The following is a 17,863-nucleotide window of genomic DNA, read 5'->3' as shown; positions in this document are numbered from 1 at the left end:
AAATCTTTATTATAAAAGCGTCTAACGAAAGCGAGCTCAATATAATTTTAAGCTCAATTTTTATACAAAAATATTAAAATTGGGCTTAAAATTATATTGAGCTCGCTTTCGTTGTTTATTTTCCATTAGTTATTGTATACATTATATTAACAAAACTTATTAAATGCCAGAGTCAATTAGTTGCAGTTTTTCAAATGAAATGAATAATCAGAATAACGTCAAAAACATCACTAAGCAAATGTGAAAATTTCGCTATTTTCATTATGCAAAATAATTATACTTTTTGAAACAAATTGTTCTGGCGTATTTTTTTTTCATAAAGTTCAAATCAAGACGTTTTCATTTCATTCTAATTAAACCCTTTTATCTTTTTTTTTTCAAAAAAGATACAATTTTTTGAAAAAAATCCGTTTTTTGCGAAAATTGAAATTTTCTTACTTTATATTTTTACAAATATCTTTGTTGCAAAAAGATTTAGAGTAATTTGAATTGCACAGTATTATTCCTTAATCTTTGGTGTATCGATTGAAAAAAAATGTCAACCCGAGATATAAGCAATTGAAAATGGACAGGGTCTCTCAGACCCAGCTGTGTGTGAACGGAAGTAAACTAAGCTGTGGGCCGGAGGGTTAATTTCTTGGTATCTCGAACCAAAGAAAATTGATGCTCTGTACACAAATCAGTTTCAATGAAGAAATTAATTCTCCCTTGAAACTGACACTAACATCCGCGTATAATTCTTATTAGCCGTTTAAATTTCAATATGTATAAAAAAATAAAATAAAATAATATTAATGATAAATATAAAATCATAAAATAAAAAATAAAAAATATAGAAGAATATACTTGTATAATATATACATATATAATTTTTTTACAAATATACTAATAATATGCACTACATTTATATAACTATGCAAATGTTATTACATAATTATGTAATAGTATATCACTTTTACCGTAATTTTTTTTAATATGTCAATTTTTAAATACGTCAGATTCAAAATTTACCCAAGTAAAAATAATGTAGTAGATATGACACATTCTTATATTTAAAAACGTTAGAATATAATTAACTGGTTTAATTGTTTAAAAAGATAAAAACACGATTTTAAAAAACTGATTATAAAATTATTTTATCTGTTAAATGTATGCATTTTACACAGCAGTAACAATTCTCTATAATAACTTAATATAATATATATGACTAAATAATAAATATCACAGTTTAATGTAAAATATATAGTAAAAAGAAAATTTAAATAATTTTAATTAACAATTATGTGCTTATCATATTCTTAGCGGTTAGATATCAAAAAGTATGATAATCACAAATACACTCCAAAAAAAAGCGGTACACTTAAAATTTGGGAAAAAATTATCAAATTTCAAATGACAATAACTTCGTAAATAATAAAGATAGAAAGGTTTATAAAAAACGAAAATGAAGCTTGGAATCTCTACTTTAAATACATAGTTATTCGCATTTAAAGTAAAAAGTTGCTTTTTTATTCAAATGTGAATATCTCAGCGAAAAATCATCGTATCGAGATGATTAAAAAAGCATTTCAAAGAGGAGACTCTGTACTATCATATGCTTTTAATCCCATTGAGGTACGACATTTGACTCACGCCATGTGCCGTGGCGAACTCGGACCATTATTTTTTATTTTTGCATGCTCTCGTTCTGTCATCCGCCATTTTCAATAAATTTATCTCGCAACATTAAAATGAATAGATTCTTAAAGTAGAGATTCCAAGCTTCATTTTCGTTTTTTATAAACCTCTCTATCTTTATTATTTACGAAGTTATTGTCATTTGAAATTTGATAATTTTTTCCCAAATTTTAAGTGTACCGCTTTTTTTTGGAGTGAGTGTATATAGCACTTATATATTATAAGATACGTTGCATTATATTAATGCTATTATTATACATAATAAAATAAAATTAATATTGGATTTCATTTTTACTCAAAAATAACACTATATTTTCACTGCCAATTGCAACAGAAATGCGCCGTAAAAGACTAACGACTTACTTTGCCGCGTTTTGTGTACTTGAGATACTGGTAATGATGATTGTCGTAATTGAAGTCGCGAGGCGTGAGGGTAATGTCATGGTTATGTCCCATCTTACCCATGAATGTTTTCTTCCTCTGCATCTGCATCTTTTTCGAATACAAACGTAGATCGGCAGCTGCAAAAATGACATATGATTAATACACTTTTCTCATACAGGATGTATAAAAAGGAACGGCAAAATATCTCAGAAATATAAATTTTGTAAAAAAAATGTTGCAGAGACAAAAGTTGTAAATTAAAAAGATATATTTATTGATTTATTTATTGACTTTATTAATTTAACCTAGATGGCGTCGCAAAGATCAAGACACTTTGAAATTTTTAAGTGAAACTTTATTTTATACTAGGGGAAAAGCCTGTCTACGCCAAGCGTTAAGGTGGCTGTTACTGAATATTTTTTCATGGTATATTAAGGAGCCCCTAGCTGCGCCCCTGAGTTTTCTGATTTTCTCCTTTGGTTTTTATTCATTGCTTTTACTTTGGCCCTGGCAGAACACCAAATTTCATCTTCCTACGTAGGTCATGTAAAGTTTTCCGTGTAAACCCCTACGGCAGAATTAGGAGCCCCTGGCTGCGCCCCTGAATAAAAATTTTGGGTTTTCCGATTTTTCCCTTTTGTTTTACGTTAGCCCCTGTCGGTATACTAAATTTTTTGCCTCCTAAGCCAGATTGAAATTTTCCCATGTTAACCCTATGGCGCATTAAGGGGCCCCTGGCTGCGCCCCTGAATTGAAATTTTGTGTTTTGAGATTTTTCCCTTTGGTCTTATATTATAGTTACAGCTATCAATGTACGAAATTTTAGCCTTCTAGGCCAGATTGAAGTTTTTTCCCATATTAATCCTATGGCGCAATAAGGGACTCCTGGCTGCGCCCCTGGACCGAAATTAAAGATTTCAAGAATTTTCCCATTACCTGGAGATGGACCCCTACCACTATGCGAAATTTGGTGTTTCTAGCATGTCGGCAAGTATCCGATCAATTCATCGACAGACAGAATAGGGATTTTATATATATATATATATATATATATATATATATATATATAGAAGATTATTTTTTATCGCATTATTCTTACAGCCCCTGCATACTAATTGCAATATTTAAATTTTTATATTTTTTTTCATATTTAAGTTTTCTGTATTTCAATTCACCATCACAAATACTACAATCAGCATATTTTTGAATAATTATATCAATATTTGATATATAGACTGTCCTAAAATTAGATCGACAAACTTCAGGTGATTGTAGTATAAAGGACATCAAAATAAAAGAACACGTGCTTTGATATTTTTTTATATTTTTAATTATTATGAAAATATAGAAAGTTTGAACAAATTTTAGAAACCCCCTATATTTTTTTTTAACAATTATTATTTATATTTTTTTATTATATACATATTTATTATTGATTATATATTTATATATAATATATTTTTTGATTATATATTTATATAAAATTAATAATTATATATAATTTATTAATTTATATATAATGTATTTTTTGATTATATATTTATATACATATAACTAATAATTATATATAATTTAATATAAACAATAAAATTTGGCAATGTCAAGCCAGCGCGGACGGTTGCGTAAAATTAATAAATTAGTAATTAAACTAAAATTATTAATTTATTTAACACATTATAATTACATTACGACGGGTGTTTCGGTCTGTCTTGAAAGCATCTTCAGCGAACTACATTAATAAGAGGCGAAGTCAGCAAATAAAAATGTATATATATATATATAACTGCTAAAATTACATAATCCGGCAGAGCGTATACAAATGTCATTCTTAAGTCGAAACCGTGAGCCGTTTAAGCATGCACCTCACAGGTTGATAAGCCGGAAGTGTACAAGTCGGAATTTTATCTTGTCGATGTCGAGATTCACTAAATCCTGACGATTTGTCTGTGAGAATATCGGCGCGACATAAAACATTAAGCTCTAATTTAAATTTTGCTCATAGTACAAAAAGAAAAGACGCTTACCATGCCGCAAGATACACATATGTGAGAAATCGATTTCAGTGGAAAAAAAAAATACCGCAACTCGCAAACTTAATGTGTCAGTCACAACTTGAGGAACTTATAATAATGTCATGTGATTAAGAATGTATAATAAGAGTACACACAGATAATAACGTTTGTGTCGAGGTGACCGTAGCATACATGTAATGTAAACAATCTGTGTTCGTTTGCAAATTTAAACTGTTATTTTGCCTTTTTATATAAATTATCTCTGAGATGAGGCGTTTGTTTAAATTCGGCTCTCTATCTAGGATATTGACCTGATCCCAATTAAATTCGTGATTGCAGAAAAGCCTATGGTCTGTTATTACAGAGCGGTTCGTAGAATTTTTCCTGATATGGTTCCGATGTTAAGAAATTCTCGTTCGTAACTGTCGCCCGTCTGTCCAACGTATGAGACATCATACAGCTACGACAATTGATTTTATAAACAACATTACTCGTCGATGTAATCACGAGCAGATCTTTTTGAGCTCTAATTATATTACCTAGTTTGTTAAGACGGTAAAAACATAATTTAACATCGAGATCTTTAATAATACTCTTCAATCTGTCTGAAATATGAGACACATAAGGAAGGACAAAATAAGTATCTCTTTAGTCATTCCGAGCCGATGTATGCCGATCGATTTTTTGTATAGTTTTTTAAAATAATTTTTTAAGTCGTTCATTAATAGTTCGAAAGCTCAACATAAAAGGATAGCCGTTTCTAGGTCCTGCAATACAATATCTGCAATGATAGGGGAAAGGGAGGAACCTATAGGCGTCCCGAAAGTTTGTTGGTAATACCTATAGGCGTCCCGAAAGTTTGTTGGTAATACCAACAAACTTTCGGGACGCCTATAGGTTCCTCCCTTTCCCCTATCATTGCAGATATTGTATTGCAGGACCTAGAAACGGCTATCCTTTTACGTTGAGCTTTCGAACTATTAATGAACGACTTAAAAAATTATTTTAAAAAACTATACAAAAAATCGATCGGCATACATCGGCTCGGAATGACTAAAGAGATACTTATTTTGTCCTTCCTTATGTGTCTCATATTTCAGACAGATTGAGGAGTATTATTAAAGATCTCGATGTTAAATTATGTTTTTACAGCCTTAACAAACTAGGTAATATAATTAAAGCTCAAAAAGATCTGCTCGTGATTACATCGACGAGTAATGTTGTTTATAAAATCAATTGTCGTAGCTGTATGATGTCTCAGACGGGCGACAGTTACGAACGAGAATTTCTTAACATCGGGACCATATCAGGAGAAATTCTATTAACTACTCTGTAATAACAGACCATAGGCTTTTCTGCAATCACGAATTTAATTGGGAAGATGTCAATATCCTAGATAGAGAGCCGAATTTAAACAAACGCCTCATCTCAGAGATAATTTATATAAAAAGGCAAAATAATAGTTTAAATTTGCAAACGAACACAGATTGTTTACATTACATGTATGCTACGGTCACCTCGACACAAACGTTATTATCTGTGTGTACTCTTATTATACATTCTTAATCACATGACATTATTATAAGTTCCTCAAGCCGTGATTGACACATTAAGTTTGCGAGTTGCGGTATCTTTTTTTTTCCACTGAATCGATTTCTCACATATGTGTATCTTGCGGCATGGTAAGCGTCTTTTCTTTTTGTACTATGAGCAAAATTTAAATTAGAGCTTAATGTTTTATGTCGCGCCGATATTCTCACAGACAAATCGTCAGGATTTAGTGAATCTCGACATCGACAAGATAAAATTCCGACTTGTACACTTCCGGCTTATCAACCTGTGAGGTGTATGCTTAAACGGCTCACGGTTTCGACTTAAGAATGACATTTGTATACGCTCTGCCGGATTATGTAATTTTAGCAGTTATATATATATACATTTTTATTTGCTGACTTCGCCTCTTATTAATGTAGTTCACTGAAGATGCTTTCAAGACAGACCGAAACGCCCGTCGTAATGTAATTATAATGTGTTAAATAAATTAATAATTTTAGTTTAATTACCAATTTATTAATTTTACGCTCGACCGTCCGCGCTGGCTTGACATTGCCAAATTTTATTGTTTATATTGATTTATTCGTTACAAGCCTTTAAATTATATTTTTTGATTTTTATATATAATTTATTAATTATAAATTATATAATTTATAACTAATAATTGCATAATTTTTTATATAACGTTTATATTATAATATTTGTAATATATTAAGTTAAATTATATAGTAAGTTAATAAAATAAATTCCATATTTATTAAACTGTAGTAAATATCAACTTATTTAAAAAAATTTAGCGATTTTATTTGATGCATAAATAATTAAGATGTAGCATAATTTGTTGAAATGTGTACAACTAATATTTACATTATTCACTGTATACATAATGTGTATTTGTTATTGATTTCTGCCTGTCCTAGATTTAAAATGTAAGAAAGATAAATAATAATTATGTATTTTTCTAATTAAATTAATCTCTTGATTTTGTTTGTTCCTCCGATTCCATAATTGATTCATCATTTATTCAATGTTTGCTAAAGTACATCATGGTGTATGCTCAACATCATTACTCAACAGCATTGTTCTAACCACAAATTATGAATATTCATAGAAGGTTTACGCATCGTCGAGGTGAAGAACAAACGCGGTCAAACCATTGTGAAACTTACAATATACATATATACATATATACATATATTATATATATTGCAATATAAATGTGTTTAATAAATTGACATGAATTAAGCCATAGATTTGTTTTACACATTAGCATTAACGCATGTATTAATAGATGATTTAGATTGTGTATTATAAAAATCGGTGACAAAAAATCTTTATATAATTTCATCGTAATTTACTTTAATTTTCAGTAATTAATTTTCAGAATTTATTTCATTTTTTAATTATTTGTATTCCACAAACTATGTTCAAAAGTGTGCAAATTGGAAACTTGCACGTTGCTTTCTCACATTCTATATATATCTCTCACAAGCTTCCTCTATGAGCAAGCTGGTTTTTCAATTTTGATTTCCTCATAGAGGAAACTTAATAAGCAAAATAGAATGGTAAGGAAGCAATGTGCAAGTTTTCAATTTGCAAATTTTTTTCACAGTTAAAACATTAATAACATTTTTGTCACGTATGTGTATGTGTATTGTTTTATTTCATTTTGTATGTCACGCGATGCTCTCGCGCTATCTAGTAATGTATGGTTTTATTTGACTTGCTTGATATTGCTTGCCAATTGCCCATACACTTGATTGCAATTGCCCAGATAACCTTAAAGTATCCGGCTCGAAGGACCAAACTTTGTTAATGCAAGTTCCCTTTTTTTTGTATGCGACGACTTGCACTAGAGATACTATTTTTATAGCATCTGCTTATTTTCGAAATAATAGACAAGAACAATTAGCAAGAAACTCAATCTTTATTGTATTTAATACAACTGAAAAGGCAAGCGGACGAACGTACAAAATATGACTACTCTATTGTACGCGGAGAAGAGAGCGATCGGTACCGAAAATACACGAAGCTACTAAAAAACGCGCGAAAGCAGCGCGGGACATACAAAGTCAAATAAAACCATACATTACTAGATAGCGCGAGAGCATCGCGTGACATACAAAATAAAATAAAACAATACAGTATGTGTGTATATATAGGGTGTCTAGTAATTAACTGACCAACCGAAAGATGATGGTAGATTGAGTCAATCTGAAAAGAAAAGTCTTATATCATTTTGCTAAATTCGCAATAATTATTGCGTTATTAATTAAAATATCTGAGCGAATGTGAGCACGTGGCAAGTGGTAGGCCGGGATCGGTAAGCATGTAAGATGGCTTATTTGTTTATGTCTCTTAGTAACGAAGGCATCATTACATTTTCCGGCGCAGTGATATTGCTCGCCGCTCACTGCATGACTCCACCTCTCGCTCAGATAATACTTTTGTTACTAACAATAAGAGACGTAAACAAGTAAGTCATCTTACATGCCTACCGATTCCGGCCTACCGTTTTTCATCCGCTCATTCGCTCAAATATTTTAATTAATAACACAATAATTACTGAGAATTTAGCAAAATAATACAGGACTTTTCTTTTTGACCCAATTTGACCCAATCTATCATCACCTTTCGGTTGGTCAGTTAATTACCAGACACCCTGTATATGTATGTACCTACTTTTATATGTTCGTTTTGTTCGTAAAATTCGAAAATTTACATTTTTTGAAAAATTAAAAATTTTATATAAAATAAACTTTCACCAAATTCAATACTAAATATCCTTTAAAGATATTCTATTCATGTAAAAAAATTTAGTCCGATATCTCAAAATTTACAAAAGTTAGAGCAATCACATATTATTTCTCAAAAAAAATTTCATAAAAAATGAACTCCATCGATCCTCCTCAAATTCAATATCAACCAGTTTTTAATGATACTCTCTATTCATATAAAAAATTTAACCCGATTTATCTCAAAATTTGCAAAAATTAAAAAATGCACATTTCTTAAAAATTCCAAATTTCATAAAAAATGAATCCTTTCACCGATTCTCGCCAAACTCAATACCAACTATCTTTTAATGATACTTTATTCATGTAAAACAATTTACCCCGATATGTCAAAATTTATGGAAGTTAAAGCAACCAGATATTTTTTTAGAAATTAAAGTTGTCTTAAAATTTAAAATACCATATGAATTTTTATAAAAATGACAGTAAGTAAAAGTATTGTCCTACTTTTACTTCTATGCCAAATTTGAGCGATGTAGCTCAAACAATTCTTGAGATGTTAAAATTTTCGGAAAAGTGAATGGACACATTATACATACATACATACGTACACACACATACAGACATTTTATCTTAAAAATGTGATTTTTTGATGTTTTAGAACATTTACAACATATTGGCAGAAATCTGAAAAGAAATTTTTTTCACGAAAACAAAGCTTTCTTTATGAGCAAGCAAAACAAACGATATAGTAGAAAAATAGATAAAAATTGTTAAACTTCAATTATTTATAACTAATAATTATGATAACGAGTACCGAGTACTTTAAGAACAATGAAGCTTGAAATCGAGATATTGAGAAAATTTTAATCTTGATTACGTGGGACAATCAGTTTTGCAATGGCGGATAACATAGTAAAAACCTGCAAAATTGATTAATAGAAGGTCCAATTTTCTTGCACGAAGTGAACCAGTTGACGTAGGATCAAATAAAATAAAAAGCGCGTAAAAATTCAAATTTTTCCCTTCAAAATGCGCTTTTACGGAACTCTATAATTTTTCGCTGAGTTATGTCAATCTGAGAAAAGTAGATTAGATTGGTAGGTTCTTGTGGTCTATAAATTGTGGTTTAAAATGTGTGTCTGCCGCCATTATCAATTTGAGCCGCTACAATTCTGTTCACGATGTATTGCATTTATTGTTTGAAATCACATCTATGTGGGTGTGTGTGTGTGTGCGTGCGTGCGTGCGTGCGTGCGTGCGTGCGTGCGTGCGTGCGTGCGTGCGTGCGTGCGTGCGTGCGTGCGTGCGTACGTGCGTGCCTGCGTGCCTGCGTGCCTGCGTGCCTGCGTGTCTGCGTGCCTGCGAGCGTGTGTATGTGTGTAACGTAAGTGTCAAGTGTATTAGGGATGAAGACCCTATAGCTCGTCATATCTACAGTATTTGTTGACAGTATTTGAACCCTCCTTATTGCGATGTGTTTGTATGTTTATAATATTATAAGTGTTAATAATGTGTTAATAATAAGTGTAATTTCCGCAGGTTTGCATTATCTCTTCCACACGATGAGACATATTTGTGATGTCAGTGCTCTCATTTCTGCCTGATTTATCTCATTCTGCTCTTTCAAGAACTTCTTGAAGTCTTCGAGACATCTTGAACCATTGGATTCTATACATAGAGTTCAATGTCTTGAACAGAATTGCAGCGACTCGAATAACGATAACAACGATAGTGGCGCCAGACATTTAAATCACAATTTATCGTTATAAAACCTACATTACTCAGATTGATATAACTCAAAAAAATTATCATATCGAAATTCGCAAAAGCGCATTTTGAAAGGAAGAATTTGAACTTTTACGTGCTTTTTATTCTATGCTATGTCAACTGATTTACTCCATGCAATTCGGGAAACTGGACTTTTTATTAATCAATTTTGCAAGTTCTCATTATGTCATTCGCCATTGCAAAACTGATCATCCCACGTAATCAACATTATAACTTTCTTAAAATATCTATATAATATATAAAAATCTATAAATATAAAATATATAAATAAAAGTTCAAGCTTCATTTTTGTTTATGAAGCACCTCGATATCATAATTATTAGCTACGTTATAAATATATTTTAAGTTTTACAATTTTTTTCTATTTTTCTATTTTCTATTTTTCTGTACCGCTTTTTCATCATATTTACTATAAAGCAATTTTACATTTCAATCTATTCCTTATATTGATGTTGCAAGAGAAAATATTACGTAGAAAATATATGTAGAAAAAAATGATAAAAAATACAACAAACTGTTTTAATCAAAAGCATATACAGGGTGTCCCATTTTAATCTCTTCAGGCAAATATCTCGAAAAATATGGAAGATACGGAAAAATGTTTCAAACAAAAGTTGTAGGACTTGAAGGGGGACAGATGATGAAAATATGGACTTGACCTTGAGTGACCTATTGAAGGTCAGGTCAATGTCATCGATGTTTTCTTAAATGAAACCCCCTATTTTTTTATTGCATATTCTTGTAGCCCTTGTCGAGACATTTTCAAAACACTACCTATTGATGTCTCTTACGCAAGCCGTTCCCAAGATATAAAGCTTTAAAATTGACATACCGCCGGCATTTGCATTACCCGATGTACACCGCGGGGAGGTTGTTCAGTCGAATTTGTATATCAAGTGGCTATAAAAAGGGCAGACTTTGTATGTGTGTGTGTGTGTGTGTGTGTGTGTGTGTGTGTGTGTGTGTGTGTGTGTGTGTGTGTGTGTGTGTGTGTGTGTGCTTTTTTAGTAAAACTTTTATCTCTCTTTCTCTACCATTTTCTTATCCTTTCCCTTACATTAAAATAACCAGAAGAAAAATAATTAGAGAAAAGTTTTACTAAAGAAGCACACACACCCACACACACATACACACACAAAGTCTGCCCTTTTTAGGGCCACTTAATGTACAAATTTGACTGAACAACCTCCCCGCGGTGTACATTGGATAATGCGAATGCCGATGATATGTCAACTTTGAAGCTTCGTATCTTGGGAACGGCTTGCGTAAGAGACATCAATAGGTGGTGTTTTGAAAACGTCTCGACAAGGGCTACAAGAATATGCAATAGAAAGTAGGGGATTCCATTTAAGAAAACATCGATGACCTTGACCTGACCTTCAATAGGTCACTCAAGGTCAAGTCCATATTTTCATCATCTGTCCCCCTTCAAGTCCTACAACTTTTGTCTGAAACATTTCTCCGTATCTTCCATATTTTTCGAGATATTTGCCTGAGGAGATTAAAATGGGACACCCTGTATATATACATATATATATATATATATATATATATATATTAACTCTTTTATGAACAATATATTATATCAAAAAATATTTTTTTATATATAACAATTAATGTTTCAGATTATCCGCAATTAATATTTCAGATTTAATTTTTATAAAATTTATGCTACATTTTTTTTCTACGAAATATATTTGTAGCGGTAGAATACTTGCAGCAATCGTATATTTATTATCAAAATTATTTAATACTAAGGGAAAAGCCTGTCTACGCCAGATTTCAAGAATTTTTCCATTACCTGGGGGTGGACCCTTATCACCATGCGAAAGGTGTTTCTAGCATGTCGGGAAGTACCCGATCAATTCAACGACAGACAGAATAGGAATTTTATATATATAGATTCATTAATGTCCTCCCTTGTACAAAATTAATACTTCAATTTCAACTTAATTTATGTAGACAAATTTTTTACCTCTGCATGGACAAAAACCTTTGCAGGCAATATGGACGGAAGTATGGTGAATGCAGTTATGGTACTCGAGACGACATGGCGAACTATATGTTCGATTGTCGCTTCCACAGAGAAACGTAGGCTTCACCACGGGACATTCTTGGCACCTGTAACAAAAAAATACCATCAAACTTTAAATATTTGGCTGACGACACAAATACGTGTCTAGTGATTAATTCAAAATAAAGATGGTGTAGGAACTGTAAGATAATAAGGCATAGACCTTGTAGATATGGACTGGCAATATATAAAAGCAGACCTTGTCCGGAGGGGGTTAGAGAGAGAAACATACTACTTCTCTTTTGCACCTGCAATGGTATTTCCGGACACTCGGAGAGAGAGAAAGTACTATCTCTACAAGTAGTATGTTTCTCTGTCTAATCTCCTCCGAACGCTGCTGCTTACAGAAACTATAGGCAATTACCAGTCCATATCTATAAGGTCTATGTAATAAGGTAATGCCACGATCCTTCTACGGTGACACATTTATTGAGGAACTTCTTACCTCTTCTGCGAGAGGCGCTAGGAAAATGTAAGCCACGTCTGCATTTATTTGTGTAGGTAAGGCCCTGCGCACAATAAAGAAAATATTAGGAATAAATATTAAATATTAGGAATAAGAATTATTTTAAAATAATAAAATAAAAAAAACTCTGATATACAAATACAAATTCAAGTATAAAGGGCTCTTATTAGCTTATTAACTCTTATATTAATCCTTTATATCCGAATTTGTATTTTTATATTAGAATCTTTTCGATTTTATTATTTTAAAATAATTCTTATTCCTAATATTTAATATTTATTCCTAATATTTTCTCTATTGTGCACAGGACCTAACAGTAAAGGGAGATTAAAACTGAAGCATTTACAAAAGCTACAAAACTTATTTGTGTTGTATATACTCATACAAATATTTCATATCTGTGTGACCTACACGAAACTAGCGCTACTGGCGAATTTCTATAGAAATATCTCGCTAAGTGTGTCAAGTGCTTTTATTTGATGTATTATTGAGAGATAGGTCATGACATCACCTTACTCTTCTTACACCATGATAAATGTTTATTTACACTTATCCGATCTGTATTCATATCATCATCAGCAAGATCAGACGTGATTATTTACACATATCCGAATCGCATTCATATATTACAAAACACGTCAGTCTTGAGACTGACATAATTCCGTGATCATGACAGATCAGAGGTCTCAATATTGTGAACCAATACAAAATGAGACTCAAAAATCTGAACGCTACATGAAAGCGTATCGATACTTGTTCGCATTTATCAGTACGGTAAGATGAGGTGAATATTGATATCAATTTACATCTTACGGATTTCTTTTGAGATATATTATAGAGAGCAATAAGTCCTAAGTAATTTTTTATTAAAATAAAAATCCTAAATAATACAAGCTTTGAAAGATGTGGCGTCCTTTTTTGGTTTCTGAGAAGTTTTTAGGCATTTAATCTCTCATGATCTTAATCTTAATATATGTTTTCAAGATTCTCTCAGTAATTTTCTCTCTCTCCCTCTCAAAAGATTTTCATTATCATTAAATATTCATCATTAAGCATTCACTTAAAAATTTAAATATATAAGTATATCAAATTTATTTATTTCAAAATTTGCTTTACGTGAAAATATAAATCTATGTATTTTATTGTTTTATTTCGTTCTTAAGTTAATGAAGAACGTGTAAGAGAAGTGCAAAGTTTAAATATTTATCTTTTATTCGTAATAAATAGTTAAAGTGTATGAATAAAATAAGCAAAATAACAAAATGATATAGTGACAAGCAAATGTAAAATCAAACACACAAGTAAGATATAACGAAAAGATACAAGTACGAAAATTGCGATGTTTCAAAGTCAAGTTATATCTCAGAAAGCAAAAAACACTACATAATTCAAAACATGTATTACTGTAAATGTATTTTTGTAAATGGAAGGTCGAATATTATGATTGAAAATTGTTCGATATGACCATTTTTCCTCTATTACAATTTTATCACAACGCATTTTTAGATAATTTCTCCTTACTTTGTCCTCTATACAGGGTGTCCCAGAACTGGCGAAGAAGCTTTTAATGACAGATTCTTCATGAAATTCTAAGTCGAAAAGTTCTTTACAAAAATGTGATCCAATGAATAGAATTTGAATGGTGAGGCATTGAAGTTGACGTATGGGAGCGCATGAAATTCGCGCGGTCAGGAGCGTAACGGCCAAGCTCGGCACGGGTACAACTTATAACTCGTGTATCGCGCCGATGCGTGTTTATCGTTACTCTATAATATTCTGTTATTAATAATATGAATTAATTATTCTCATTAATAATAATATTTATCTTTATCAATTAATAATTTTGTGTACTTGACCTACTCGTTGAATATCCTTAAACTATTTGAAATTTTTTATATTCTTCTCTGAAACTTTATTTCAATATTACACTATTATTTAATTATTCATTAACTATTTATTTATTTTTTTCTATTTTTCAATATTTATTATTTACTCATTATTTATTAATTTCAGTTATTTGAGTAATTAATTAATTAATTGATAAAATTATGATTAATTTGTTATTTATTAATTTATTTTAAATTTGTCATTTGTTAAGTTAGTCTAATCAATATCTCGCATATCCCATAGTTTAAGGATATTCAACCAGTAGGTCAAGTACACAAAATTATTAATTGATAGAGATAAATATTATTAATGAGAATAATTAATTCATATTATTAATAACAGAATATTATAGAGTAACGATAAACACGCATCGGCGCGATACACGAGTTATAAGTTGTACCCGTGCCGAGTTTGGCCGTTACGCTCCTGACCGCGCGAATTTCATGCGCTCCCATACGTCAACTTCAATGCCTCACCATTCAAATTCTATTCATTGGATCACATTTTTGTAAAAAACTTTTCGACTTAGAATTTCATGAAGAATCTGTCATTAAAAGCTTCTTCGCCAGTTCTGGGACACCCTGTATAATAAGTATATAGATAAAAAAATTATATTACAAAATAAAATGTTCTGCTCTTAGAAAACTTTTCTTCTCTTTGGAAGTTGCTTTTAAAAATCGTAATTTCATGTAGCAATTGATAATATTTGTTTGATATAGGTTGCAAAACAAATGTGTTGCAACATGATTTTCAGACAAAATATTACTTTCGAAATTAATTTTTCTTGAAACTTTGTCATATTAAACAAAAGTGTGCGCACACACAATGTGGTTTTTCTAAATAAAATTTTTTAATTATTCCAAAAAATATCTACAGTGTATATGTATATAGATCACGTTTTATTCTTGTTGCTCGAATTCATACTAATATTAATAAAATCTAGTGTGTATCGCGCAAACTGATATATTATTCAAGAGAATGATATTCTTCAGATAAAATTTGAAATACAAAATTTGACACAAATGAAAATATTTGCTTCAAGAACTTTATATCTTATTTTTTAGTCAGAATTTAAAAAAATATTTACAATTGAAAGGATAATAGAATTATTATTTACTTTGGTTCGTCCTGATCATCATCATCGTCTTCGGAATCAAAAAAAGCATCATCGTCATCTGAATCGACTGAAATTTCGGTTCTCATCCGTCGCTGTTGAATTGCACGAGACTTCGGAATCACTATGTCCCTAAAAATAGATTTATATAATTTATAAAATATTATGCTATATAGGATGTCCCAGACTTACCATATAACCTGTTAATGGCAGATTCCTGGGATCATTTGGAGACGATTTTTGCTCAATGAAAATATCGAGGCACCAATAATTTTCCAGTTATAAGCGATTAAAAATAAAATGTTTTTTGCAAACTAAGCCTTGTGGAAATAAAATATTAACAAAATCACATTTTTTAGTTAATTTCAGGTAGAGTTTACTTTAATAGAATTTTAATTTAAGGCTTAGTTATAAAGTTACATGATGGCAAAAATTGGGAACATGCAAATAATGATGGCCTCCCTCGACATTTTCGCAGAAGAAAAATCGTCTCCAAATGATCCCAGGAATTTGCCATTAACAGGTTATACAGTAGGCCTGGGACACCCTGTATATTAGCATTAAAAAATATAATAATTGATTTCAAAAGAGCAATTCAACTTTATTATTTGGCAAAATCCTTAGATTCATGATATTTCATGAATATAAGATAATCGATACATATATTGTATATGAAAAGCTATCTTAATATAGGGGAAATTCTTCTATAATGGTTCCCCGAGATAAAATGGTACTCTGTACTTATCTCTCTTAGTCCCTGGACTGGGGTAAAATGATTACTATGGAGGCATATAAAAAATTGTTAACTGCAGAAAAATTTGAACTAATAAATAATTTGTAATCATTCTACTAAAAAGAGGAAGAAAATGTTTTCTCAAGTTTGAGAGAGAAAGCAAAATTAATATAGAAACTGCAGCATTTTTTCCTTAAGGTGACCATTGTACCCCAGTCTCCCCTAAATGGGATAAAATAATTTTTTAATAAACAATGAGCGACGGCTAAAACCTTTTGAATATTGTTCAGGATCGTGACCTTGATGATATATGTCAAGGTCAAGATCATTGAAGAATCCTCCCCTAAACAGGAGTTTTACCAAAATATATTATCAGTGGTCTTTTTTCTAAAATTGGTATAATTTATAATATAATTTTAAAAATTCGTAACACTATACGCATACATGGACGATTTTTCTTTATGAAAATGTTTAAAAAATTTTTACTTTTGCAAAGGAGGAGGGTCAATAAGGGCGTTTTTGTGCCCCCTCTGGATTTTCATAAAACAATTTTTTTTGTCTTGTATGATCATTAGAAATGTCAAAAATAATCATTAGGTGAGAAAAAAATTCGATCCATAAAGCCAAAATTAATTATTAGTTTAGGTGTACCACTATGGTATCTAAGCCCTTTTTATGACTAATAAGTAAACTAATGAAATATTTTCGGTCATTATAATGCTTTGCCATAATATTTATGTCATTTTAAACTATAACATGTATTGCCTTAAGATGAAGGTGAATATAGCTCATGGTAAACATCATGCGTGAAGTTGTCGCATGAGTCGAATGCAGCAACTTCACGCACGACATAATTCGTTGTCTTTTATCCATATTATTGTTAACCTCTACCAGGATCTTATATTATTACTTTGTTTAATCAATATTTCAATAATTGAAGTTCAATTGTAATCATGTCAAAAAGAATAAGTGATTCAAGTGATCTGAGTTCTAAAAAGTTAAAAGTCTCGATAAAAAATAATAAAATAAAAAGATAAAAAAATTAAAACCTCTACAATGATCACAACCTTGACGCGGTGTAGAGGCTTCAGTCTGTAGACAACTAATAGTGATCATTTATTTGTTATGAACACCCCATGTCAGGAGTAATCAAAAATTGTTTCACTATGAATTGTATTCACCTTCATCTTGAGGCAATGCATATTGTAGTCTAAAATGACATAAATATTATGGCAAAGCAGTATAATGACCGAAAATATTTCATTAGTTTACTTATTAGTCATAAAAAGGGCTTAGATACACCTTACCATAGTGGTACACCTAAACTAATGATTAATTTTGGCTATATGGATCGAATTTTTTTCTCACCTAATGATTATTTTTGACATTCCTAATGATCATACAAGACAAAAAAAATTGTTTTATGAAAATCCAGA

At 30.8% G+C, this 17,863-nt stretch overlaps 1 protein-coding gene across 3 annotated transcripts in view; it reads right to left on the bottom strand.

The window, feature by feature from the left end:
- The window catches only part of Cow (Proteoglycan Cow), a 124,665-nt gene that overhangs the window by 34,119 nt on the left and 72,683 nt on the right, over window positions 1-17,863 (bottom strand). For 2 of the 3 annotated variants that reach the window (XR_014425282.1, XM_083037433.1), the window contains exons 4-6: window positions 15,698-15,826; window positions 12,129-12,274; window positions 2,041-2,198 (exon numbers count right to left, since the gene is read on the bottom strand). Coding sequence is in view for 2 of the 3 variants with exons in the window: in XM_083037433.1 (XP_082893559.1) it covers window positions 2,041-2,198; window positions 12,129-12,274; window positions 15,698-15,826 (433 nt within the window). In the remaining variant the exon portion in view is untranslated. The remainder of the gene's footprint in view (window positions 1-2,040; window positions 2,199-12,128; window positions 12,275-15,697; window positions 15,827-17,863) is intronic. The other variant, XM_083037434.1, reaches the window with a different exon arrangement.

This window comes from Prenolepis imparis, unplaced genomic scaffold, assembly GCF_030444845.1.
Source record: "Prenolepis imparis isolate NDT839.2.m4 unplaced genomic scaffold, iyPreImpa1.0 SCAF_5, whole genome shotgun sequence".
In the NCBI taxonomy this organism is placed as follows: domain Eukaryota; kingdom Metazoa; phylum Arthropoda; class Insecta; order Hymenoptera; family Formicidae; genus Prenolepis; species Prenolepis imparis.
The sequence above is the reverse complement of the archived record's forward strand: the minus strand, read 5'-3'. Positions and strand labels throughout refer to the sequence as shown.